We start from the raw sequence: 25340 nt of genomic DNA, 5'->3' as shown, positions 1-25340 counted from the left end.
TCTCTCTCTCTCTCTCTCTCTCTCTGCTTCAGTACGCCACTTCTACTCCCATGCCCCATCTCATATGTGGAGGTAGGACAGTTAGGACAGTTTGAGGTTCAGGGTCATCCTATATAGGCAGTTGAAGGCCTCAACCTGTCCAGTCTCAAATAAATAAATAAATAAACAAATAAATATTATATCTAAGGTCAATTCTGTGTAGAAGCTATCTAAGGGATGGGGGTGGGGTGCAGTGGGGCACAAGGAACTGAATTCCTTTGAACTGAATGCCAGCATCCTCATCCTCTCAGCCTGACCACAGGACTCCTGGCTGCCTCCTGCATCTGAGCCCAGATGCTCTTATCTTTGCCTCACCCCCTACCCCCCACCCCCCACCCTCCGGTGCTCAGCACCTGCCCTTGCCCAAGACCCAACAGCATCATTCTCACCAGCACCAAAGCAGGAACCAATGTATGTGCACAGTGCTGATTTGCTATTAGGTGCCAGCCCCAGAACAGCATGTTTCAGAAGGGTCGTTTCCGACCTCCAGGTTGTAAGGAGCCGTAGAGTCTCTGCAAACCAGAGTTGTTCATGGTGCTAGCTAGCTCAGTTCTGTTTTGAGCTGTGGGGCTTGTGTTTGTTTGTTCATTTGCTGTTTTGGCTAGCCATTTCCTTTTCAGTCCTTATATGAATACTTAGTCTCGCATTTTATCATGGCAAGCAAACATTATATTAATTCAGCCAAGGGTGCAGCTGAAACAGTTGTCAGCTTCTAACAGCTGAGAGTCCCTGGAATAAGAGGCAGCTGGAGGCATTTGTGATTCAAATAGCCCAACCTCCATCATTCATCCAGAAAGGGCTTGGTAGTGGCAAACGCCTGGGGCACAAGCAAGCCAGCCAGCCATCTGCCCAGACCTTTCCAGGACCATGCCAGACTCTTTACCTCCATGGGTTGCCTCCACGGGTTGCTACAGCCTGGACATAGAAACCTGTGAGATCTCTCCACTGTTTTTTTTGTTTTGTTTTGTTTTGTTTTTTAAGGTGGGCAATTAGCAATACGCACTTGCTTCTTAAAGTTGCTCCATGTGTCCTACAGATTTGTGTATGTTGTATTTTCATTATCATTCAATTCTAAAGTTTTTAATGCCAGGATACTTAGGCTGGGGCTACGCCATGGGAAAGCAGCTGGCAATTCTGTGTCCTGAAGGTTCCCTTGCCCTCAGGCCCAGCCCCTCCCTTCTTGCAGGTCACGTGTTCTGAGTCCGCAGCCTCCCCTCGGCACCTGCTGCAGTGCCACTGGGCTTTCTGACTGGGTAGAAGTCAGCCCATCACCTCATCAGCCTTCTCCCTCCTTCCTGTGGTGTCCCGAACTTCAGTCAGCCTAGTCAGAAGCATTTCGGAACAGGCTTCGTTTCCTATCCTGTTGGCTTTTATTCTTTTTTAACAGAAGTCTCCTCACCAAGCCTTGCTGCAGGCATCTGTGTGCCAACAGAGCCTCACTAATGGTGAATCGTCCGCGTTTAAATCTGAGTCTGGATTCAGCAACTGTCCTTCCTGCTCTTTGCTCCCTAAGACCTCGTAAATGATCCTTCAGGTAGTGACACCTGGAATGCATAAAAACTGAGATTTCGCTAAAAATCTACCTCCGGCCATTTTGACAGGAACACAAAAATCCTTTTTAGAAGATACTATAATAAGAAAGGATGTGCCTGATCCTGTAAAAACTTGATGCCCCAGGGAAAGGGGATGATTGGGGCGGGGGTGGGGGTGGGAGGTAAGGTAGAGGGGGGAGTTGGGGGAAGCACTGTCTCAGAAGCAAAGGGAACGAGGGATGGGATGAAGAACTCGGGGAGGGGAGACCATGAAGGAGGGCAACATTTGGAATGTAAATAAATAACATTGTTTAATTTTAAAAATACTATAATATTTTATGCCACTCACCGTGCCAGTCTTTGATTTGGCACAATAAATCCAAATCCCCTCATCATCCGTGCAGCACCCATCTTCCGGCAGCGAATGGCACACCACATGAGTCAACGTGTCAGAACGGATGCTAAGGTAAGGTGATGTCACCTCTAAGGGAATCTTTGCGCTTTGGTGGAGAAAACCAAACTGGAGACATGTCTGGCAGCAGGCTCTGGGAGGGCGAATGTGGGGAACTGCCATAGGCTCTCCACATGTTCCCGAGTGGGGGAGGGGAAATCTGGCTGTGGGAAGCCACAGAACCGGGGAGTCCGGGGAGGTAGAGAGGGAGCAGTCCAGGCTCTCTGGGCCTCACGGAGGCCAGAGACAACAGGTTCTCAGTCTCAGACATCTCAGACACTGCTGTATGTCACAGAAGAGCTGAGAACAAAGAGAGGGCCAAGAGCCCTTGGTCCAGTCTGGTGGCTGGTAACACTGGGAGGCCTTCCCAGGGGAGATTAGGCGTGGCTCTTTAGGGGAAGGCCTATTCCATTGTTCTAACATGGCGGGTCTTGATGAGCAGAGATGGTCCATGGTTTTAGAGCTTTACTGTAGAAAGGCAGAGACAGAGAGAGACAGAGACAGAGACAGAAGGTGAAGGAGAAGTTGGCCATGGCTACGTGGAGAGAAGTGGGAATGGAGGGGGAGAAAGAGAGTGAAAGGTGAGAGTAGGAGAACAAGAGCTTAGGAGAGTGAGGAGAGGCCAAGCAGTCCCTTTTATAGTGGGCTGAGCTCCCTACCTGTTGCAGGGTAGCTGTGGGGCGGAGCATACCTGGCTATCGACAGGTAACTGTGAGGGTAGAGTCCAGCCAGAATGCCAGGAGCTTGGGACATTGTCGGTGGTGACTGACAGTCACAGGATTATGGAGTTGGGGCCTCTGTGGTGTCAGGGGCCTGTGTCTGGGAACGTGGCTCACTGTTCTGTCCCTTGTAGAGTTTTCTACTGGGTCTCCAGAGTAAGCTTCGCTCTACCAGAACACAGGCTGCCTTTCACAGTCCCACAAAGACACTGGAAACTTTGCCAGGATTCATCACTAAGAGGTGATGAGGAAGGTTTCTACAATTTTACATTTCAGTAAATATGCTAGAATTCAGAAAGTCTGTGGAGGCAACGCTATCGGGATAATGTTGCCATCTTGTGTTTTTTGTGGGTATTGCAGGTCAGCCTGTTAAACACTTTTGACCCAGGATGAGTAGGGAAAGTCTCTGATTTGCACCAGAGACGAGGGGCGGAGACCTCAGCCCTTGATCCTCAGCTGTACTTTCCCCTCCTGACAGGAGAGGGCGCGAGTGCTCAAACTCAAGGATTCCAGCTAAAGGGATGCTAACTTCTTCCTGTAAGCCGAAACCACACGTGGCCAGAACCCATCAGTGAGGACACATTTAAAAGGGGAGTGAGGGAAGCAGAGGGGAAAAGCATAAAGTCGAATACGAATGATCAAAATAAATCACCAACCACATTAACCGAGTGGTTCACTCCTGTGTGTAGACACATTTATAGTGACTTTTTATGATATAAAATTTCAGTCACAAGAAAAATTATAGATAAGAGACGGTGAGACCCATAAAGTTTAAATATTGCCGGCTCAGCCACCCTTTCTTTTATCCTGTTTGGGCACGCTCAGGATTGAGGCTGCAATCTGTGCCCACTGTGCAGTGACTTCCACCTCAGGATATACCCAGTCCTCATTAATTTAGTTATTTTTTAAAAACAACTTTAAAAAAAAAAATCCAGGCTGGAGAGGTGGCTCTGTGGTTAAGAGTACTGGCTTCTTGCTCTTCCGATGGTCCTGAGTTCAAATCCCAGCAACCACATGGTGACTCATAATCATCTGTAATGGAATCCAGTGCCCTCTTCTGGTGCATCTGAAGACAGCTACAAATATAATTAGATATATTAGAAATAATAATAAATATATTTTTAAAAAAGAAAGGAAAATAATCTTCTGGCTCTGAGGTGGCTCGGCAGGTGAAGGTGCTTGCCACCAAGCCTGACTAGAGTTCGATCCCCAGGGTAGAAGAGAACTAGTTTTTGAAAGTCATCTTCCAACACATAAACCCTCAGACAGTAATAACAATAATTAATACTTTTCCATTGCTTTGTTGGAAGTTTCAGAAGCAAATCTAAACACTGCATGCATGATAGGTTTCTAACAGACTCGGCTGATTTATTCAACATAATCACAATGCCACTGTCACAGCAAACTACACTAACACTTCCTTAGTGGTGTGATTGTTGCTGTTGTTTTGAGACAGGGTTTCTCTGTGTAACCCTGGCTGCCCTGGAACTCAAAGATCAGGCTGGCCTCAAACTCACAGAGATCTATCTGCCTCTGCCTCTGCCTCCTCAGAGCTAGGATTAAAGCCAGCCCTCCACAATCTGATCTGTGGCCCAGCAGTGAACTGGTTTACAATCCAGTTCAGCAGGTGTGGGGTGAGGTGGGAGCTCATGGCTGGATTGCTGCAGGCTACAGCTGTTCTCAGAAGAGACCAGCCCTGCTGTCGGTGTGCCTGCCTTATAGTTTAATGAAGGAATTAGAGCAGAGTCAGCATGCCCACCCTACACTTATATAATTTGCTCATAAGTATTTCTCATTAGTATTACTCCAATGATTGTTTCTGTTTCAAATGGGTTTTTGTTGTTGTTTTATTTTCACAATAAGCACAGCCTTCTGCTGTAACCTCTGAACTACTGATACTCGAGAGACTTCAGTGCTGTGTACAGTTTGCCTCTGCGTTCCCTACCCCCTGCCAGACGTTCCAATCCTCCCTCCAGCCCACGGCAAGCATGATACACAGACAACTGGTTTCTGTGCTGTGTCCTCCTGCAGCAAGCCCAGGGCTCTCTGCCCCTTCCCTGGCCGCTCCCCTAGTGTTAAAATGGCACTACCCATAAAACTCCCCCTTAATGAGGCCATTCTGAGGAGACAGCACAAGACATCCTCCATGCCTTTGTGTCTCCAAAAAAACCAACAGTCCTCCTGATAAGCAGAACTCCCCAGGTGCCTGTCCTTGAGATCTTAGAGAAATAACAAGCTCAAGGGAGACTAGGGCCTCACGTTTAAATCATGGAGAAAAGGTAATCAGAGGTCGGGTCACAGACAGTTAGGAGTGGCCATGAAATTAGTCCCTGAACAGACACACATTAACCCGTCCCCCTCAGTCCCATTCCACCAAGTGATTACAGCCCTCTACTCCCCTTTTCTGTGAACATTCACAGGATTCCTAACTATACTGATATAAACCCAGTGTTTTCTGGACTCAGGGTTGCTTGCCAGCATTTACGCAGTGAGTGCAAGGCAGGTGATCTGAGTTCAAATCTGAAACAATAAAAGACTCTTTTGCGAGTTACAGCAGACTTCACAATTCTTGGGTTCATCTGAGTTTCCCGTAGACTCAAGACACAACATTTCCAAAAGCGTTGCTCTGGCATCTTATGTAGGAGCCTCGCCTTAGAATCAAATAGTCGACCTCAGCCTAATGTAGCAGCTCCCTTTCAAAACAGACTGTCAGAAATGTATTTCATCTACTGAGGAAATAGAAAAGATCAGTTAAATAACAAGATTAATGCTAAGCACTACATTAAACAGACTGATGTGTCTAAGTAGATTTCATATCCATCCGCATACCTCTGGCTTAGTGTGATTTTTGGTTTTGTGATATTTTGTAACTTGCTATTTCCTTCTTCCCACACAGAATCCTTTTCAGGACCACAGAAACCTGACGTGGTTGCACTGTGGATATAACTCAGGGCAGAGGGCTTGTCCAGCATGCCCAGGGTCCTAGTTCAATCCTTAGTACCACAAACGAAATCAGCATCAGGGAAGGGAAACGTGTGCGGCAACAGAGCAGTGGAACAAACTAGGTTTCTTCGTGTGGGGGTTTAGTGACAGGAGACCACATCTTGAGAGACTGGGACCCTGTCCCTGTCTGTGTAAGAAATTTTGACAGAAGACATGAGCAGAGGACTCCAGAGGAGCTGGGGATGTGGCTCGGTGGTTAAAGGGTAGGCTATGCAAGCACAAGCACCTGAGCCTGGATCCCTAAAAGCCCCGAGGAATGCCAGGTAGGTGTGGCAGCCTGCCTCTAACTCCAGCCTCAGAAAGTGAGGATGGGATCCCTAGATAGATAGATAACCATATTGATGAGCTCTGGTTTTGATTGAGAGACCCTGTCTCACAGAATACAGGGAAAGAGCAGAGGAGGATAATTCCTGACCTCAGTGTTGGGCTTCCCCATGCACACACACACACACACACACACACAGAGAGAGAGAGAGAGAGAGAGAGAGAGAGACCGAGACCATGTACAGAAACACGTGTTCTGTGTAGGGAGAAGTTTGAGTCAGATCTGGGCAGTGCAGGGTGAAAGGATAGGAAAAAAACCCAGGACCCTCCTGGGCCATCTTTCTTGTGTAGAGACTTGCTTTGAGCTTGTGTGTTTTCTAAAACACTTTTCTAAGGAACAGCTCTTCCATCTCCCTGCAGGAGAGCCTCCGTTTAGCAGTTCTGACAAATGAGAAAATATAGATAGCTAAGAAAGAGTATCGGGAAGGAGAACAGTATCAAAAGTCACATAGGAAATGTCACTGTGTGTCACGTTAGAGCTTGTCTTCTGCACAGCTCCTCTGGAGACTTTCTGTAATCCTTGCAGCTGTCGTTGTCACAGTTTCCAGGACCTCAAGAATAAGTAGATTCGGGCAGTGATGTTCTGTGCCAACTCATCACATGTCACATGTGGCCTGTCCTCACCGACATATGTGCATTCCTGCATGTCCATACATACACAGCTTTGGTAATTCTCCAACATACCCTTGAAGTCCCAGAAACATTCTCTGAAAAGCCAGCATGGAAGGCAAAGAGGTTCCTGTAGAGAAATCCCTTCACTTTGCCCATGCTTTGGCTGGCTGGACCTGTTGATACATGTTAACAGGGCATGGTGGGCAACAGTGTTAATTCCAGCACTTGGAGGCCAAGGCTCAGGCTGGACTCTATGTGGAGACCCTGTCTCAAAACAACAACAAAAAGTAAATACAATTAAAAAACCAACTTTTATATGGGTTTTCAAATTCTTCTGTACTCTCCCCTAACCCCTGCTGAGATGCCTCCACCCCAAGATCTGATCTGTGGCCCAGCAGTGAACTGGTTTACAATCCAGTTCAGCAGGTGTGGGGTGGGGTGGGAGCTCATGGCTGGATTGCTGCAGGCTACAGCTGTTCTCAGAAGAGACCAGCCCTGCTGTCGGTGTGCCTGCCTTATAGTTTAATGAAGGAATTAGAGCAGACTCAGCATGCCCACTCTATGCTTAATCTGTTCCTACGTGTTTCTTATCAGCATTACTCCGGGTAATATGATTTCCCACCCACTCCCTCAGTTTTAAAAAACTGAAAGCACTTTCTTTGATTCTGATTTCAGCTGTAATGCATATTCAGCAGGAAATATTTTTAAAAATAGCTTTTTGTTTTACTTCTAATGAGAACTTCTGCCATGATGAAAGACTGGGGAGGAAGCTCCGTGAGTAAAGTGCTTACTGTGTGAACGCAGGGACCTGAGTTCAAATCCATGGTGATCACATAAAAGCAGTGCATAGCGGTGTGTGCCTGGAATCCCAGTGTTGGGGGAGAAGTGGGCAGATCCAGGGGACTCATCATTGAGCCAACCTGGCTGTACTGGGGTGCTTCTGGGAGAAACTATCTCAAGGGAATAAGGCGAAGCAAGATACCTCTGTCCTCTTCCAGCATATGCACATGTACACAGACACATATATACATACACAGACACACACATACACATATATACAACACAGACACACACAGACATATATACATACACAGACACATACATACATAGACACACACAGACACATATATACATACACAGACACACAGATTCATATAACACATATATACATACATAGATACATACTTACATATGCATATATACATACACAGGCACATATATACATACACAGATACATATATACATATATTCACACCCATATGTATGTATGCAACACACACACACACACTCACACACTGTTCTGCCCTTCAGAGGGCCTGGCAGGAGGGAGGAACTGACCCAGATATGATCACCCAAGCATCTCAAGTGAAAGAAGAAAGAGCCTTCCCTGCAGTGGGAGCCTGTGATAGGGTTCTCTAGGTCTGTTCAGGTCTTTAAAATGCTTAAGGGCAAAGACTTCTCCTTTGATGGACTGGGCAGCTGGGCAGGAGAGATCTGATTACTTCTAAATGTTATCTAGAGAGCAGAATAAAGAGCCTTTGTTGAGAAACTGCTGGTGTCTGCCCAAGAGTGTCTGCCTTTCTGAGTTCTGACCTGTCTACCACCCATCCTAGAAAAAGAAGCCATTGATCCAGGTAGGCCAGGCCAAGAGGCCTGGTATCCTGTGACCTTTAGTCTCCCGAGACCTATGAACTCAAGCTAGAAGCACAGCTTTGGATGGTTTGAAGCGGAGAGGCCAGCAGATATTCTCACCGTCTGCGGTGGCTGTATAAAGTCCTGTGGCACACAATCAGCATCCACAAGTGGAGGTTTTACTACAATTGTAGCAGGATTCAATGTTCTGGAAATGTCTGCTGGTTAGGTTTGGGGAGTAAAGTTGCTGCACCTCTAGCTCTGAGGAACTCACAGACCACTGTATCTCTTCAAAGAGTGAGGATGCCTCGGAGTGTGGCTCCGTTGGCAGAAAGCTTGACTAGAGCGCACTAGATTTCATTCCCTGAACCACACAGACCAGGTGGCTTGCCTTTGAAATCCCAGCACGAAGGAGGCAGAGGAGAGAGGATCAGAAGTTCAAGGCTGACCTCAGAGCAGCTGTGGCTGCCTACACAAGGACTCAGCCTATCAGCAACCAACACTGAATCCGGGAGGAGCTTAAGGGATCCTCCTCTCCCACGACCAAAAGATTCTGAGGGAGAGACAGCCATTGGGGCTGTCTCGGTATACCACCAAGGAACCCTCCAGCCCCATGGTTCAAAGCCATGGTTACACAGACATTTCCAGTTAAACTCACTGGATCTCAAAGCAAAGCAAAACCCCCATAAAGTCAAAATATGTTTGTTTAAAGGAAGGAAGAGGAGGGGTGTGATGCAGGTGGGAGGGGTTTAGGAGGTATATACTGATCAGAGAGAGCCTTATGCATGTATGACATTGTCAAAGGACAAACTAAACGTTTAAAGAAAAGGGACAAAGGTCAAGGTCACCCTCCGCTGCATACATAGTGAGTTGGAATCTAGCCTCGAGTACGTGATACCCTGCCAAGTAATTGACCCTGGGAGGAGATCTGTTCCAGGGACCTCATGCTGTCCACAGGACTAGATCTTGCAGTGCAGCTTCTGGAACGCAAGCCAGTCACCAACTTTGCAGGCATCGTCCCAGGATGCAGAAGCTACCTCCTCTGTCAGACAGAATCCTGGTAGGTCAGGCCTCAGGCCTGGGCCCTAGACAGACCCTGCCAAGCCCAGGCCCTAAGGAGGTCAGCAGTGCTGCATGCACTGTTCAAACCCCACCCCCACCCCACCCCACCCCTCTGGGGAGTCAGAGGAAGCTGCTGACCTGTCCCCTAGAGGAATAATTGCATTAGTAAGGTGGCCTCTGGTGGCTTTGTCAGCAGTTCCAAGGCTTTGAGTTGAGTAATCCTTTGGCGTCTGCCCCAGCAGCTGGCAGTCACAGGCTGGGGGAGCCTCCCCCCCCAACGCCCCCCCGCCCCCTCCCCGCCCCCTGCCAGGCTCAGCTAACCCCTGCACAGCATATCTCCCGTCATCTAACCATTGAGGAGTCGTCGTCGTCGTCGTAGTCGTCATCGTCGTCGTCGTCGTTCTTGCCCTTATCACCAGCACAGGGCTCAGTGCTGGGAGAACCCAGCATGCCAAGACTGTCAGGAGAACACAGATTCAGGAGCAGACCTTCTGTCTTCTGATCAGATGCTAAGCTAACCTCTAACCCCATTTCTGGGGTCTTCCACCTGGACAGATGAGAGAGAACACACCTGGAGCAAGCTTCAACATTAAGGACACAGCTTGGACCAGATTTAGCAGTAAGGAGTGGGCATATTGAGAGGACACCCACTCTACTTGTTTGCTCTGCCTTCAGGGCATTCTTCAGGGCTTGACCAGAGGAAACGCCCCATGGGGAAGGGACTGCGTCTCTCCTGTGGTCAGTTTCTCTCAGCACCTGCCTAGAACACACACCTGGTGGGGTCAAGTCTCTGGGCTCCCTGAGGCCCAAGCTGGGGGCTACCCTAGGACTTTGTCCCTTCCTCAGTCCTTCCTCTATACCGTCAGCCCCAAATGAGGCCCAAGTCCACCTGGGAAAGAAGCAAACGACTCCCTTCGGCACTGGCCTCACCCTGCCTCCTCCCTCTACCCTACTAACCCTTTACAGTACATCTCCCATCCCCCCCCCCATGCCCCAAAACACATCCACCTGCTTTAGAGATGAAGAATCGTAAGTGCACAGAGCTCAGCAAATAAAGTGCCAGGCTATGTGCTGGCCAGCAACTGTCCTTCAGGCCCTAGGTCCTGTCTTCATCTGGCCCCTCCTCTTGGTCACCCAGGTGTTTCGAGATGCTGGGATTTACATCCAGCTCCATCCCTGCTTGCCTCTTTACTGCTCCATAGCTGTACAGCTTGAGGCAGCTTACCTCCCCACTCTGAGCCTCTCCGACTCAGTCTCTTAGCTGTGAGGCCCATAGTGGCAGCTTCTGTGTCGGGCCACTGTGAGGTGTATGAATGACAGTGGTGGTTTGTGTGAGAAGTCTCCAAACTCTTCCCCAGAGCACTTCACCACTGAGACTCTACCTTTGACTCCTCCTACTACCATATCCATACCCATAGGTCCTACATTGCCCTCTGCACTGGTTCAGCTCAACCCTCGGCTCAGCCTGGCCTAGTCTGCCCCTTGTACATGACTGCACACCCCCAAGTCCTTGGACCCCACTCACATGTCTATGCAGGTCAGTTGGGGATGAATGGGATGTCGGGGCATAGATCTTAGGTGAGGACAGAGACTGGTGAGAAGCTGTCACGAAGCTGTCACAGAAGCCATGAATGTCTTCGAGACTGCCCGCAGAGAGGATGGAAGGCTTGCTAAGGTGACTTGGACGTGTGGGAAGCAGATGACATGTCTAGAGTACAAACCTTACCCTGAAGCCCTGATTTGGCTGCTAAGTGGAGCTTCAGACCTTGTCCATGAAGGGTCCTAAGGGGCTGGGGACAGACAGGACATATGAGAGGCTCCTGTCCTCAGCGGATCACCCTGCAAAGCCCCTGAGCTGACTTTCCAAATCCCCAATAGTGCTTCCCTGTCATAGTGAGGGTTAAGCCCACTTAGGAGGGCATGCCCCACCCTTCTGTCCTCTTAACTCCATGATCCCTCTAGATGCTCCCAGGTTCTAACTCGGGACAAACTCGTCCTATCCCACTGTGAGGCAAGGGCATCTGGGGTGGGCATCTCTTCCTGCACATCAACACGCTATTTCCCATCCATTCGGGCCTAGGGAGAGGATGGCAAGGGGCAGAATAGCAGGGACAGGAAAGGGTGTTCCCTGGTGTTGCTTCAGTCTTCTTTGCTAGTATCAGGCACCAAAATACATTCTGGGAATCATCTAACGTCATGTTCCCAACTACAACCTAAGACAGGCATTGTATCACACCAAGAGGAGGAAACTGAGGTTCGGAGAGACTAAGTCACTTGCTCAGGGAAGCACGGCCCACAACAGAGCAGAAGCATGCATGGAGGTGAATCTGTCCTTACCCTAGCCTCTCTTCCTCTGGGAGTCAGGTACCAGGAGACACAGATGCCTCCTTCACGAGCTGTGTCCTACCTCATTGCCCCATGGGAAAATGTCCACCAGCATCTCCTCTGCCCCCAGCCTGCCCAATACCCTCTGCTGGACCTGATCACAGAGACATATAGAGATGTGAGTCTTCTGTGGGGCAAGTCCCCAAACCACAAGCCCCAAGCAGTCCTTCATTAAGAGACTAGGTCGAGAGCCACCAGGTTAGAGGGTAGGCATCCCAACGTGAACAAGCAACAGAGATAGAAACCTACACAGACACGGTGATACATATATGGTCACACATGCCTCGAATACATGGCGAATGCCACAAAAACATTTGAAGTCCCTGGGTAGGTGGGATGTGTAACCCCCCCCCATTACGATTTGTCATTGAATAACAGACAGCTGAGAGTATGTGGTCTCAGCCAAGCTCCTTGCTCCCATACAGTGTCTGTAAGGACAGCAAAGGATGGACCGACCCCCGGGCAGGTTAGGCAGCCTAGGAATCAGGGCTGACTGGCTCCCAGGGGCACCTGGGTAATGCTGCAGGTGTGGCCAGTTGATCCCCTGTGGAGACAGTAAAGATTAAGAGGATCATACACTGTGTCCAGCGCTGTGCTGGCAGAAGTCTGGACCCAGAGTCAGGGTGGTGAGAACGCTTCAGAAGGAGGAAACGCTCTTAACTTACAAGGGAAGGGAAGTAGAGGAGAGACAGGCACAGACAGACAGACAGACAGGGGTTAAAGATGGATGCATCGGTTGGGCCCAGCAACTTCTAGCAGGCAGGCTACCCTTAGGATCATCCATATCCGATGAGCTCTACAGTGGCTGCCTCCACTATGCCCGTGTCTGTGGCGGCCTCCAAGAAGGAGTCTCCAGGTAGATGGGGCCTTGGAGAGGATCCAACAGGTATGATTTTTCTGGAGGTGTGGTCTGGACCTTTGAGGAAGAGAGTGTAAGCAGTAGGTTCAGAGAGCCACGAGCGAGCTTGAGCCACATAGCCCCAGCCCCAGGGCTGTGAGCAAGCATGAGAGTCTGCTGGCAACCCCAGAGTCCTAGAAACTCAGAGGCCAGCAGAGCAAGACCCAACAACTGGCTGCTGAGGCAGGAAATGGGTGCTCTTGAGACACAGAGAGATCTGTGAGAGGCTGCAGCCGCCCACAGGGGAGGAATGGGGCCAGGAAGGTGGAGGCCATGGAGGGAGAAGAGAAGGGAAAGGGTGGGAGCAGAGGTTAGGATGTCACAGTGAGGAACCTGCTGTTTCCAGTGGGAGTCACATGGGCGGATCTAGTTTGAGGAACGTGGGAACCTATGGACCGGAGGGAAAAGGGGTGACTAGGGGAGGGAGTGGGGAGCTATCTCAGTTCAGCCCTGCCTTCTTGCTCAGGTGTGGGCCCCTCGCTCCAGTGCCGAGTGTGTGGGGACAGCAGCAGTGGGAAACATTATGGCATCTATGCCTGCAATGGCTGCAGTGGCTTCTTCAAGAGGAGTGTGAGACGGAGGCTCATCTACAGGTGCCACAGCTCTGCCGGCCTGCCCTGGTGTGCCTAGCATGGGTGGAGGGCGTTCAGGGAAAGCAGAAGACGAGACCAGGGCAAACATATCCCAAGTCAAGGCCTAGAGTCAGGGCATGACACTGCCCCCCCCAGGAGCTCGTGTCCTCTGCAGGTGCCAAGTCGGGGCAGGAATGTGCCCAGTGGATAAGGCCCATCGAAATCAGTGCCAGGCCTGCCGGCTGAAGAAGTGCTTACAAGCAGGCATGAACCAAGATGGTGAGTGGTGGGCACGGTGAGGTGGGAAAGGCAGGAGAGAAAATGGCATCACTGCCAAGGGGCGGGTGCGTGTGTGTCCTGAGTCTCCCTGCTTTCCAAGCTGTGCAGAATGAGCGCCAACCTCGGAGCATGGCTCAGGTCCACCTGGATGCCATGGAAACAGGCAGTGACCCCCGATCAGAACCAGTGGTAGCCTCTCCTGCTCTGGCAGGGCCCAGTCCCCGGGGCCCCACGTCTGTGTCTGCAACCAGAGCCATGGGCCACCACTTTATGGCCAGCCTTATCACCGCCGAAACTTGTGCTAAACTGGAGCCAGAGGACGGTAAGTGGGAAGGCAGTGGGCGTGGATCCTCACGCCTGGCTCCCACAGAGCAGCCACTGAGCTCCAAACCTCCTCCTCTGTAGCTGAAGAGAATATTGATGTCACCAGCAATGACCCCGAGTTCCCCACATCCCCCTGCAGTCTGGATGGCATCCATGAGACATCTGCTCGCCTGCTCTTTATGGCTGTCAAATGGGCCAAAAACTTGCCTGTGTTTTCCAACCTGCCTTTCCGGGACCAGGTATACAGCACAGCCTGCCTGCTGGAGCTGGGCCAGGAACAGTGAGCTTGGGGAAACATGGACCCCTGGGCTGGCGAGGGATGGAGACTTACACAGTTTACCTCAGGGTACTTGTGTCTCTGAGCTGGGGGGTGGTTAGGGCAGTGACAGTGGAAGTATGTTAACTCCCCGAGGAAAGGATGCTAGCCAGAGATGTGTGGAGCCCGGAATGGGATGCGGAGTAGGACCTGTGACTCTCTGGATCCCATTGCCTTTTCTTCTGTGCAAACTGTCTGACCTGTAGCCATTCTGTGTGAGACAGGAATCAGCATACCCTGAACAAGGAAGTGGTTGACTGTGAGTTCTTCAGAGTAGAGGCTCCCTGTGATTTCAGGCATGAGTGTCCCCCAGCCTTTCTACATCTGAAAAAGAACTCTGAGCTTTTAATAGGCTGGCAGAGATCTCACAGTGGTCCAAGAGAGAGAGGTCCAGAGGTGCTGAGCCCTCAGCCCAGCTATGTGTTTGGAGGGAATGGCTTGGAAGAGTCAGCCAGTCTCTTGAATTCTCTCAGTGTGACACTCTGGGCTCATCTTGAGGCTGCCCAGCATCCCTAGACTTACCCTGAATGGCCCAGTCACAAGGCTATCCTGGATAGAATCCATGGAACATCTGAAAACCTGGGTAGCTGAGCCAGAGCCTTTGTAGGAGAAGGCTCTAGGCACCTCGAGGGGCTCTTCTGCTCCTGGCCAAGGTGGCAGGCTGGGAGTGCCGGGAGCTACGTACCTGTGCTGACACTTGAGCCCTCTCTGATCACAGGTGATCTTGCTGGAAGAGGCATGGAATGAGCTTTTCCTTCTTGGAGCCATTCAGTGGTCTCTGCCCCTGGACAGCTGCCCACTGCTGGCACCACCCGAGGTGTCTGGCAGCTCTCAGGGCAGGCTGGCCTTGGCCAGTGCAGAGACGCGCTTCCTGCAGGAAACCATCTCCCGGTTCCGAGCTCTGGCAGTGGATCCCACAGAGTTTGCCTGCCTGAAGGCCCTGGTCCTCTTCAAACCTGGTACTGAGCCTTGATCCAATCCTTCCAAAGACATGGTTGGGAATAAAATGGGGGCTGGGGGAGGCAGGTTTCTGGTCACTTCTGTCTGCTGGGAACCAACATCAACTCACCTGGGTGTAGAGGGACAGTCGTCCTTCTGGGGGAGGGGAAGCAGAGAAAAGGGGTATGGCCGGACAAAGTACTTCTGGGATGTGGGATTGAGGCTGGCTTCTGGAAGGGAGCTCACTGGTGCTCCTTCTGGAAGGGAGCTCACTGGTGCTCCTTCTCCCCAGAAACACGAGGCCTGAAGGATCCTGAGCACGTGGAGGCTTTGCAGGACCAGTCCCAGGTGATGCTAAGCCAGCATAGCAAGGCTCACCACCCCAGCCAGCCTGTGAGGTGACAGCAATGACCCACCTGCCCACCTGCCCTCCCCACTTGCCTCTTTCTTCCTACTTGCCTCTCCCATACCATCTCTGGGCTTCCCTGCTTAGACAGGATAAACGGCTCAGTCAGCCACAGTTATCCAACATCTCCTGTGGACCAGGCGCAGTGCCAAGCCCAGGAGGGCACCAAGAGACAAAGCCTACGGGGATGTTCATCATGGTAGCCACATCAAAGGCAAGAACCATCCTCGTCAGGTGTAGAGTGGCTTGTGTCTGAAGGAGTAGCAAATGGGCAGGGAGGTGGTGGCGCATGCCTTTCATCCTAGCACTCGGGAGGTAGAAGCAGGCAGATAACTGAGTCTGAGGCTAGCCAGAGCAAGTTCAAGGACAGCCTGGCTACACAAAGAAACCTTCTCTCCAAAAACAAATAAACAAAAACTTACTTTTAAAAGATAGGATGTCAGTATATAGTCTTAACTGGTCTCAAAGTCAGTACTGGGCTTACAGGTGTTTCCTACCAGCCTTTCACAGGGACCATGTGTGTCCATGACAGGATAGGATCTAAACAGAAGAGAAAAGTCTTATCTATGAAGGTAGAGCGAGCCCAGCAAAAATGTGTTCTTAGACAGGAGTCAGGTATGGGAGGTTCAAAAGAGTCTTGGTGGTAGGAAGGTGGGAGATGAGCCAGAGAGATACCTTGAAACCAGTCGGACTCGGACTAGAGCTCAGAATGCCTAGTCAGATGAGAGAGGTGAGGAGAACCCCTGAGGTTCTGTGAGAGGTGGCTTTCATGCACGGGACTGAACCCCATGCAGACTGGTGGGCAGTATGCACAAAGGGCAGAGCAGTGACTTCCCTGTCCGGGAGATTCTGTGCCTTGGGGAGTGGCTGTAGGGACCAGGGAAACAGACTGCAGTATACAACTCTGAGAACTGGAAAGGGACAGATTTGGCATTCGGCTAAAGGAAACACACACACACACACACACACACAAACACACAAACACACACACACAGGCAAAGAGATGTATCTGGAAGCAGACAGAGTACAAAACTTAAAAGGAAAGTTGAGTTTAGAAGGAACTTGCCAAGCTTAAGTGTGGAAGTCTCACTGTGGAGATGTATGGAAAAGCCAGGCATGAAGGAACAGGGCTATGGCCAGCCAGTGCAGGCTGCACGGAGGATCCCAACGTAGTCTAGCACCAGGTCTTACACTGAAGCACCAGGTAGTTTATACCACGAATCCAGGCCTCTGGACTATTCTAGACCACACTGTCTGCCATCTTCCTGAAGAACTGTGGTGCCATAATCACCTTTAGTTACCTTGCAGCTAGGCAAGCTCTGCACCACATGGTACAGGGCCAGAGGGAGAACAGTGAAGCTTTGGCATAGCTCCACATGTGTGGTCATCATTGACATTCAGAAACCAAGGCTCTTCCTGGGTCAAGTTTGCTCTGGGACCAGCCCTCAGAGGCACCCTGGCCTGTCAACTGTGTATTATTGCAAAGGTACTGGGGAAGACTTCTTATGGAGAGGCAGGAGAAAGTTGAGCCACCCAGAATCTGCCAAACAAGCATGAAGACCTGACTTTGGCTCCCCAGCACCCACATAAGAGCCAGGCATGGTGGCAGGGATCTGTCATGCCAGCACTGATCCGGGTGGAGACAGGTGGATGCAGCTTAGCTGAACTGACGAGTTCCAGGTTCAGTTGAGACAACTCGTCTCAATAAACAGGAAGGAAGGGCCAGGACTAAGAGTATTTGCTCACATGAGGATAGGGGTTCAAATCCCCAGCACCCATGAGAGAGAGCTGAAAATGATGGGGATAGCAGGTTAAATAAATAAAAAACAGTGCTGGGCAGCAGAGCCAGGCAGATCCTGGGAGCACTCTGTCCTGCTAACCTAGCCGAAATCACAAGGCTCAGGTTCAGAGAGAAACCTTGTCTCAAGGGAAGAAAGCAGAGATTTATGGGATGTCTAGTGTCTTCCTCTGGCCTCATATATACACCAGCACACATGTGTGTCCATATATGTGGGTGCACACACACACACACACACACACACACACTAAAAATAAAGTGGACCTTGTATGGTGACAGTGATTGAAGACTAGAATGCGACCTCTGGCTCTCCACACAGACGCTCCAGGTCACTTCTGCAGCTTAATATGTATGTCAGGCAGGACTGGGTGTCATGGCAATGTACTTTAGCCCAGCCTACAGAGAGAGAGATGCTAAAGCCCAGTCCCACTAATTCTACCCAGCCTTGTATGGTCTGTATGGTTTGCTCCAATACATTGTTTTGAGACTAAGTTCAATGTACTCCAAGCTCAGTCCTGAATTCACTACGCCAGTGGGGATAAGCTGAGCTTCCAGCCTCCACTTCCAGAGCAAAAGAGGCATATGCAGCCATATGGGGTCCATGTGCTGCTGGGGACAGAGCCTAGGATCTGGTGCCAGCTGAGCAAGAAGGGAAGGTGGAGCAGGGCAGGGATGGGGCGGGAGTGACTGCTTGCATGCTGCTCATAAGAGAAAGGGAGGTTTTAGCTGGGCAAAGCCACTCACTAGGTCAGAGAGTGAATGGCTGGCTTCTCATAGTTCTCTAGGTGCAGTCAAGCCAGCAGCTGCCTCGTGGAGCTCAGCCTTCTTGGTGTGTGTGTATGTGTGTGGGTGTGTGTGGGTGTGTGGGTGGGTTAGTGGGGAAAGCCTTAGGCCTTCTTCTCAAGGTCATCTGGTTCTGATTTTTTTTCCTCTTTTGTACTGGGGACACCTGATTTAGCAAATGGTTCTTATTTGAAACTAGAACGGGTTCTTTTTCTCTGGATATATCTCACTTAACTAACATCTCCCTTGACTTCGAATATTTGCAGTAGTAGTTCCTGTCATCAAAGGTGTTTCATGGACAGGAACTCATCTATGTCCATGTAGAACTAATGTGACTTAGTTATAGCACTCAGGATCAATGAGCCTCCAGACAGGATTGCTTCCAACGCCTCGCAGGCTGGGAGAGAGCTGTACAAGTATGGAGACTGGAGCTCAGATCCCTGGGATGGGCACAAAAGCTGGCAGGCATGGCAGGCCTGCCATTGCAGCACCTGGGAGACTGACACAGGATCCCAGGGGCAAGTTAACCAGAATTGGTGAGCTTCCAGGTCAGCTAGGGATCCAGCGTCAGTAAATAGAGAATGATCTAGAAAGACACTTGACCTCAACTTCCACCCAAACACATGAGCACCTGTACACACTTAGGGCACACAGACAGACAGACAGACAGACAGACACACGTACACACACACATCACATGCATATGCAAAGAAACCTCTCAGTTCTTAAATCTTGATGCATAGTGAACATTATTGAGTCCCTGTTTTCATCGTGTTAATAACCAATGGGAAGGTGGAAGTGAGTCCTCTAATGCAGGGGCTTTCCCTGTATTGAAATGCCCCTGGCTGGCCCTGGACAACTCCCTCCCCTCCCCTCCCCTCCCCCCACTGCCTTGCTCGGAGGCTGGCCTGACAGTGTCCTTTCTCCTGTTCAGGTTTGGGAAATTGCTCCTCCTGCTCCCATCTTTGAGGTTCCTCACGGCTGAGCGCATCGAGCTTCTCTTCTTCAGAAAGACCATAGGGAACACTCCGATGGAGAAGCTCCTGTGTGACATGTTCAAAAACTAGTGGGAGTGCCAAGTGTTCACAGGCACCCGGGCGGGCAGCACATCTTAAAAGCTAAATAGTTCCCTGCCTTTCTCACCCAGTAATTCCACATTCAGGTATTCCTACCTAGCAGAAATTTCTCCCAAAATATATTATTGGCATATTCATTGCCGTCCTAATCTTAATACTCTAACTCTGCTTGGACAGTAGAATGCATGGATGTATTGTTATATTCATAAGAGAAACAGCTGTGGCAAAAAAATGAAATAAAAAAATAAAAATGAACAGTAGGTCCATGAGACATGGAGACATTTCATAGGCTGGAAGTTGAACAAAAGCCAGGCACGTTTATCCTGTGTTCAAGACCAGAGGCAGGGAGGGGAAGGGAGGGAGGCGGGAATGAAAAGAAAAGGAAATGAGCAAAGAAAACCAGGATAGACTGAGAGAGAGAAAGCCAGAAGTCACCTCTGGGTGGGTAGGGGGTTGGAAGAGGGGAAATAGCCTCCCGCACTAGGAATGCCCTTTATTTGGGTCCAGATGATAAGTTGATAGTCATTAAAGCTCATTGAACACTTAAATCCATGCACTTTGCTGTATTTTATTTGACCTTAGTTAAAATAAAACCAGAAAACTGGGTCCCGGGCTCTCTGTTGAGACATGAACATAAGGTCTTTTGAGTTTTATCTGGGTTCATTCCAAGTCAGAGTCCAGGTGCCTCAAATCTGGGCAGTTTCCCACGGGATCTTCCTTCCCTCTGTAACGCACCCTCTTGGAGCAAGACAGTCACAGCTGTGTGTGTGTGTGTGTGTGTGTGTGTGTAAAGAATTCTTCTTTATCATCCTTAATCTCCCATAGAAGCACAGTCACAGGTGTGTGTGTGTGTGTGTGTGTGTGTGTGTGTGTGTGTGTGTGAGAGAGAGAGAGAGAGAGAGAGAGAGAGAGAGAGAGAAGAATTCTTCATTATCATCCTTAATCTCCCATGGAAACACCTGGCCCAACAAACCCTCTTTTACAAAGAGAAACCCAGGCAAGTCTGTGAGACCTGGAAAATCATTATAAAGGTTAACATACCGGCTGGCTGTGGTCCATCAATGAACACTTGCTTTTGACAAGTACTAAGCCCTGGTTTAGGTTCCCAGCAGCACCCAGACACACAGGGTTTACATCTGTCAGGCAGTGTGTACAGCAGCAGTGAGCTGGGCTGTGTTGTCTAATCCCCACATAACTCCCTGGAGGGTCAGTTGTCACACTTTCTGACTGCACTGCCGCAGTGTTGAATGGATACTGCTAAACTACGATGCTGCTTCCTCTCACCGCCCCTCCACTCCGAGATCAGCTAGAACATTCTGTCGCATTTCCTGTCTTCAGAGCAGAAACATCTGGTTCTGGAAGAAGAACACTTCCAGAAAGCCACAAAAGTCTAATTTCATTCAAATACCCATAGCTGCAAAGACAGACTCTCTACACAAGAAATGTTGAAAGGTAGGCTAGGCTAAGAAATTAAAAAGTTTGACAAATACTGCTCGGTGAAAGACCTTCACACCAGAGCAGGTCAAATATTTGAGATTCCGTTTTCTAAAAGCATCAGCCTGTGGCCAGCAGGATGGCTCAGTGGGAAAAATGATAGTAGTCACCAAGGCTGGTCTCAGTTTGCGCTTTGGGACCCATGTGGTGGTAGGAGAAAACCGACTTCTACCAGTTGTCCTCTAACCTAATACTGTGACATGTGTGTACCCATCCACATAAATAAATAAATAAATAAATAAATAAAATGAAATTAAATGAAAAGAAAAGCATTAGCCTGGCTTGTTCTTAAGTTGTCTCATGACCACACTGCTGTTATACACCCTAATTTCACATCAGGAGTTTATGCCCGTCCTTAAGGCCTGAACGAGGATGCCCGATGAGAAACATGGTTGAAACAGGCCACATGTGCCCAGCTCATTTAGCTTTCAGTCTGGCTTTTGATAACAGTAAGAGTATAAAGGTAGCTGGCTGACGTTCTCTGGCAAAGAGCTCTGGGGTTTTCCAGGAGGAAGTCTTGAAGAACTAAAGGAGATATTTAAGCGGAGTCATCTCCCTCTGCCTGGTTTCAAAGCCAGATGCCCCTCGGAGGGCTTTCCCTTGTTGCAGAAACAACAAGAAAAAAGATGTGTTTTGGTCTGGATCTTAAATGTCACACGAAGGTGTGAGGAGCGTGGGCACCACCCAGTGCACTGGGCAAGGGGGTGGTGGTGGAGCGGGTGCAACCTTTAAGAGGCGGTCCTATTTGGAAGGGAGGTGGGTGGCATGTGGGGCTCTGGCTCCTCCTCTAGCACTTTGTCCTCAGAACACCTGACCAGCTGCCTCTTCCTCTGCCAAGTGAAAGCAATGGAGACAGTCAACCCTGGATGAAACTGTGAGCTAAAACCTTTCTTTTTCTTCCTTCCTTCCTTTCTTCCTTCCTTTCTTTCTTTCTTTCTTTCTTTCTTTCTTTCTTTCTTTCTTTCAAAGAGTTATTTTAAAGTGTGTGTGTGTCACTCGTTGGTGTAGGTGTCTATAGAGTTCAGAGGTTTTAGATCCTCTAGAGCTGGAATTACAGGCAGTTGTGAGCCGCCCAAAATGGGTGCTAGGAACTGAACTCAGTATTTTATCCGCTAATACACGGTTGCCGAGCATGTGCTGATGGTAATGGCTTTCGTTGGGTCCTTTCTAAGAGACTTGTTTGGTTTGGCTTGTTTTGGTTTCTGTCCTCAGTGCCAGAAGCGTGCTCAGTTGTGAAGCACCACAAAAGTGCCTCTGGCTTACCCAGGCCTTTTTTTTTTCTTGGGAAATTTCATTTTCAGGAAGGGCTGGGAAAGACTTCAAGATGACCAGAAAGATCAAAATTAGTAACTAAAGCCAGAGAGTGAAAGCCAGGCCCGCCACAGCTGCCCTGCCTCGGTGGGTGTCCTTGGACTTTGTCACAAGACTGGGAGCTCAGTATGGGCTGGGGACCTTTGTTGTGCCTGCTCTGCTCTTAGTAGTGGCAGGAGCATGAGGGTGTTGGATGTGGGTGGTCCGAGGTGGCTTAAGTAGTAGCCACCTGGAGCCTGAAGCCACACACTCTCTGTCACAGATGTCCCTGGCTCAAAGAGTCGTACTGCCAGCCAACCTAGGGAAAGAATAATTAAAAGAAAAACAAGCCCCATGTGATCTGCCTATAAGGTCATTTCACACCTTTCTGTTCTCAGGGCTTTGGAATCAGAAAGGGCTTTTGTGGATTCTGTCATCTCTGGGCAAGTCTCAAAACTATCATTTCTCGGTTTTATTTGGCCAACTACAGACGATGTAAGAAAGAACACTCCCTCTTCTTATTCTTGAAGCAGTAAAAGGCTGTCTCAGAATCTTAAAGATCAAAGGTAAATTCACTTTTTTTAAAAATTTCACCTTAGACCTGGCTTGCTCCCAGTCAGGCTTCTTATTCAGGATGTAAGGACTTCGCCAAAGGACCCAGGACAGGAAATTCTTCTCCTGGGAAGCTGCTGCCTATTGACTCTTAACCCTGGCAGCTAGTGAGAGCTGGAGACAGCAGACCCAGTTGAAGTGGGCAGAGGGCAAGTCCTAGGACAGAGCCACTGTCCTTAACTCAGAGAATGGAATCAGTATGAGTTAGCAGAGGACACCTGGGGAAGATAATAAATGTCCTGATAGGACAACTGACACTCAGGAAGGGCAAATGACTTTCCCTGATGTCACACAGTAGGGCAGCAGAAACTGACAACGCAGGGCTGAATTCTTCCCATTGCTATGTGTTACTCTGCCATTCGGGGGAAAATAAAATTCATCTCGCTGAAGTGTGGTCTCCTGCCTCATGAGATGGCTGTTTAATGAGGGAAGCTCTAACTTTGCATTAAACACGCACAGCGTAGTTAGCATTGGTACCTGTCAATTTGACACACCCTTAACCACTTGGGAAAACGGAATCACCACTGAGGAATTGCCTCCGTTAGATTCAGCTGTGAGTAGGTCTGTGCGGGCATTTTCTTGATTGCTAATTGTAGATGGGCCAGTGCATTGTGGGTAGTACAGTCCCTGGGCAGGTGAGCCTGGGCTGAATAAGGAACTGAGCAAGCTAGATGTCCTCCTCTGTGGTGTCTGCTTCAAAGTCCTGCCTCAGCTTTTCTTGGGGCTAGTCTGCAAACTGTGAGTGGAAACAAGCCCTTCCTTCCTGGTGTTGCTTTGGTTACAGCAAGGGAACTGGAACAATTGTCTCCACTGCACCTCCTCTGTCTACCCTTGCCTTCTTCCTGCCTTTTTGTGGTCCACAGTAATTGTCCATGTACTTCCAGGGTGACCTGTACTTCACAACTGCCTGGAACTCCAGCTCCAGGGAATCCCACACCCTCTCTGACTTAAACGATATTGAGCATTTTTCATGTATTTATTTGCCATTTGCATTCGCTTTGAGAGGTGTCTGTTTAGATCGTTTGCTGATTTTAAAACTGGGTTAGATGGCCTTTAAAACAGACATTTTTCAAAATATTTTCTAGCTTTTAATCCTCTGCCAGACTGAGGCAGATATTGGCTGGCAGATATTATCTTCCATTCCATATGGTTTTTTTGGTGCTGTTGAGGGTTTCTGTTTTGTTGGCATTTTCAGATATTGGCCACCGACATGGAAGTCTTGTAGCTGTACCACCAGCACAGAGCTGCATCCGCAGCCTGGAGGCGGCCACCGCTCTGTTCATTGTCAGGTGGAGCCTTTGAAGTTTATTGCAGTCAGTCAGGTTTAGCCTTAATTTCCTGTGCTTTGGAGTCCTATCCAGGAACACGGTTGCCTGCGCCAATGTGTTGCAATACTTCCTCCATGTTTTCTCCCAGTAGTTTTAAATTTTCAGATTTCAAATTTGGGCTTTAGATACATTTTGATTTTCTTCTGAATCTAAGGTCTAAGCTGAAGAACCTGGGTCGAGTTTCTGTCTTTGGCTTGAAGATGTCCAGTGTCCCCAGCACAATTTTTTTTTTTTTAACCAGTCGACTGATCTTGTGTGTCCAGGCCTGTCTGGGACGGGATTCTGTCCTGCTGGTCCAAGTGTTTGTAAACGTTGACTCTGTAGGTCACTTTGTATACTATGTAATTTAATAATGTTAATTATGCAAATCCCTCATTCTAAGGGAGTCTTTTTAAATGTTTTCTTCCATTTCTTCCATCAGCTTTGCAGTTCTCATTATAGAAATCTTTACTTCCTTAGCTTTGTTCATATGGCTACTGTGAATAAGAGTGATTTCATTGTCAGCAACTTTATTATTGACATATGGAAAAACATTGATTTGATATATTGGGTTTTTAAAATATATATCCTGATAGTTTACTATATATCTTCATTTCTAATCATCTTTTGGGGGACTTTGTAGTTTTCAATGTATAAAAACATTCATCTGCCAGTGGACATTTTACGTCTTTCCCATCTGCATACCTTTTTTCTTTCTTTTTCTTGCCTAATAGCTATGGCCAAAATGTCTAGTACTGTGTTGAATAAGATCTGTGAAAGAGGACAGACGGCCTTGTCTTGTTTCTTAGAGACAGCACTCCATTTCTCCCAATTCAGTATGCTCTTGGCTGTGAATTTATTCTACAAAGATTGTCATGTTGAGGGCGGATCCTCTGTACCTTATTTGTCTAGTGCCTTCCCCAAGCCCCCAAGTCAGGGGTTCTCTGTGTAGCTCTGGCTGTCCTAGAACTTACTTACTTTGTAGATCAGTCTGGCCTTGAACTCAGAGATCCTGCTTCTGCATCCTGAGTGCTGGGATTAAAGGCATGTACCACCACTGACCAGTAAGATCTTTTTGTTGTTGTTGTTGCTGTTTTTTAAAATCATAAAGAAATTTAAAATTTTGTCAAATACTTTTTCTGCATCAACTTGACTCTTAACTCTGTACTCTGTTTGTATGCCTTATTCATTTGAATATATGGAATCCTTTTTGCATCCCTGGAATGAAATTAACTTGATAATGTTAACTTGATCTTTGTTTGAGATGGGGCTTCATTGTGGATTGGTTTGGACCTCACTATGTAGCCAAGGCCTATCTCAAACCTTGTTCTTCCTGCTTCAGTCTACAGTGCTGGGTTCTCAGGGTGTACCACCCTGCTTGCCTTTTTGTTGTAGGACTGTTTTGTTGCCATGTTGAATATCATTCTCTCTCCTTTTGTTGAGAGTTTTTGCATCTGTGTCCACCAGGAACCTGCTGATCTGATGGA

General features: G+C 48.9%; 1 protein-coding gene across 2 annotated transcripts; it reads left to right on the top strand.

Annotated features, from left to right (window-relative positions):
* The first annotated feature begins 1977 nt into the window (after positions 1-1977).
* Positions 1978-19754, top strand: Nr2e3 (nuclear receptor subfamily 2 group E member 3). 2 transcript variants are annotated; one of them, XM_021172947.1, is made up of 8 exons: positions 12366-12645; positions 13124-13250; positions 13405-13508; positions 13609-13830; positions 13914-14071; positions 14867-15107; positions 15380-15485; positions 19009-19754. In XM_021172947.1, the coding sequence occupies exons 1-8, from the start codon at positions 12549-12551 to the stop codon at positions 19139-19141; spliced, it is 1188 nt and encodes a 395-aa protein (XP_021028606.1). In that variant the 5' UTR covers positions 12366-12548; the 3' UTR covers positions 19142-19754. The 2 variants fall into 2 exon arrangements, with proteins under 2 accessions (XP_021028607.1, XP_021028606.1); XM_021172948.1 differs by lacking the exons at positions 12366-12645; positions 13124-13250 and adding an exon at positions 1978-2037 and having other exon boundaries at positions 13405-13830.
* The last annotated feature ends 5586 nt before the right edge of the window (positions 19755-25340 follow it).

This window comes from Mus caroli, chromosome 9 (genome assembly GCF_900094665.2).
Source record: "Mus caroli chromosome 9, CAROLI_EIJ_v1.1, whole genome shotgun sequence".
In the NCBI taxonomy this organism is placed as follows: Eukaryota; Metazoa; Chordata; class Mammalia; order Rodentia; family Muridae; genus Mus; species Mus caroli.
This window is presented reverse-complemented; position numbering and strand designations above follow the sequence as displayed.

What these genes read in the sequence shown, in the direction of transcription:
- Nr2e3 (XM_021172947.1), top strand. Translation starts at nt 12,549, where the DNA reads ATGAGCTCTACAGTGGCTGCCTCCACTATGCCCGTGTCTGTGGCGGCC. An exon ending in AGACGGAGGCTCATCTACAG is followed by an intron (nt 13,251 to 13,404) that starts GTGCCACAGCTC and finishes TGTCCTCTGCAG; the next exon opens with GTGCCAAGTCGGGGCAGGAA. An exon ending in CACCCCAGCCAGCCTGTGAG is followed by an intron (nt 15,486 to 19,008) that starts GTGACAGCAATG and finishes TCTCCTGTTCAG; the next exon opens with GTTTGGGAAATTGCTCCTCC.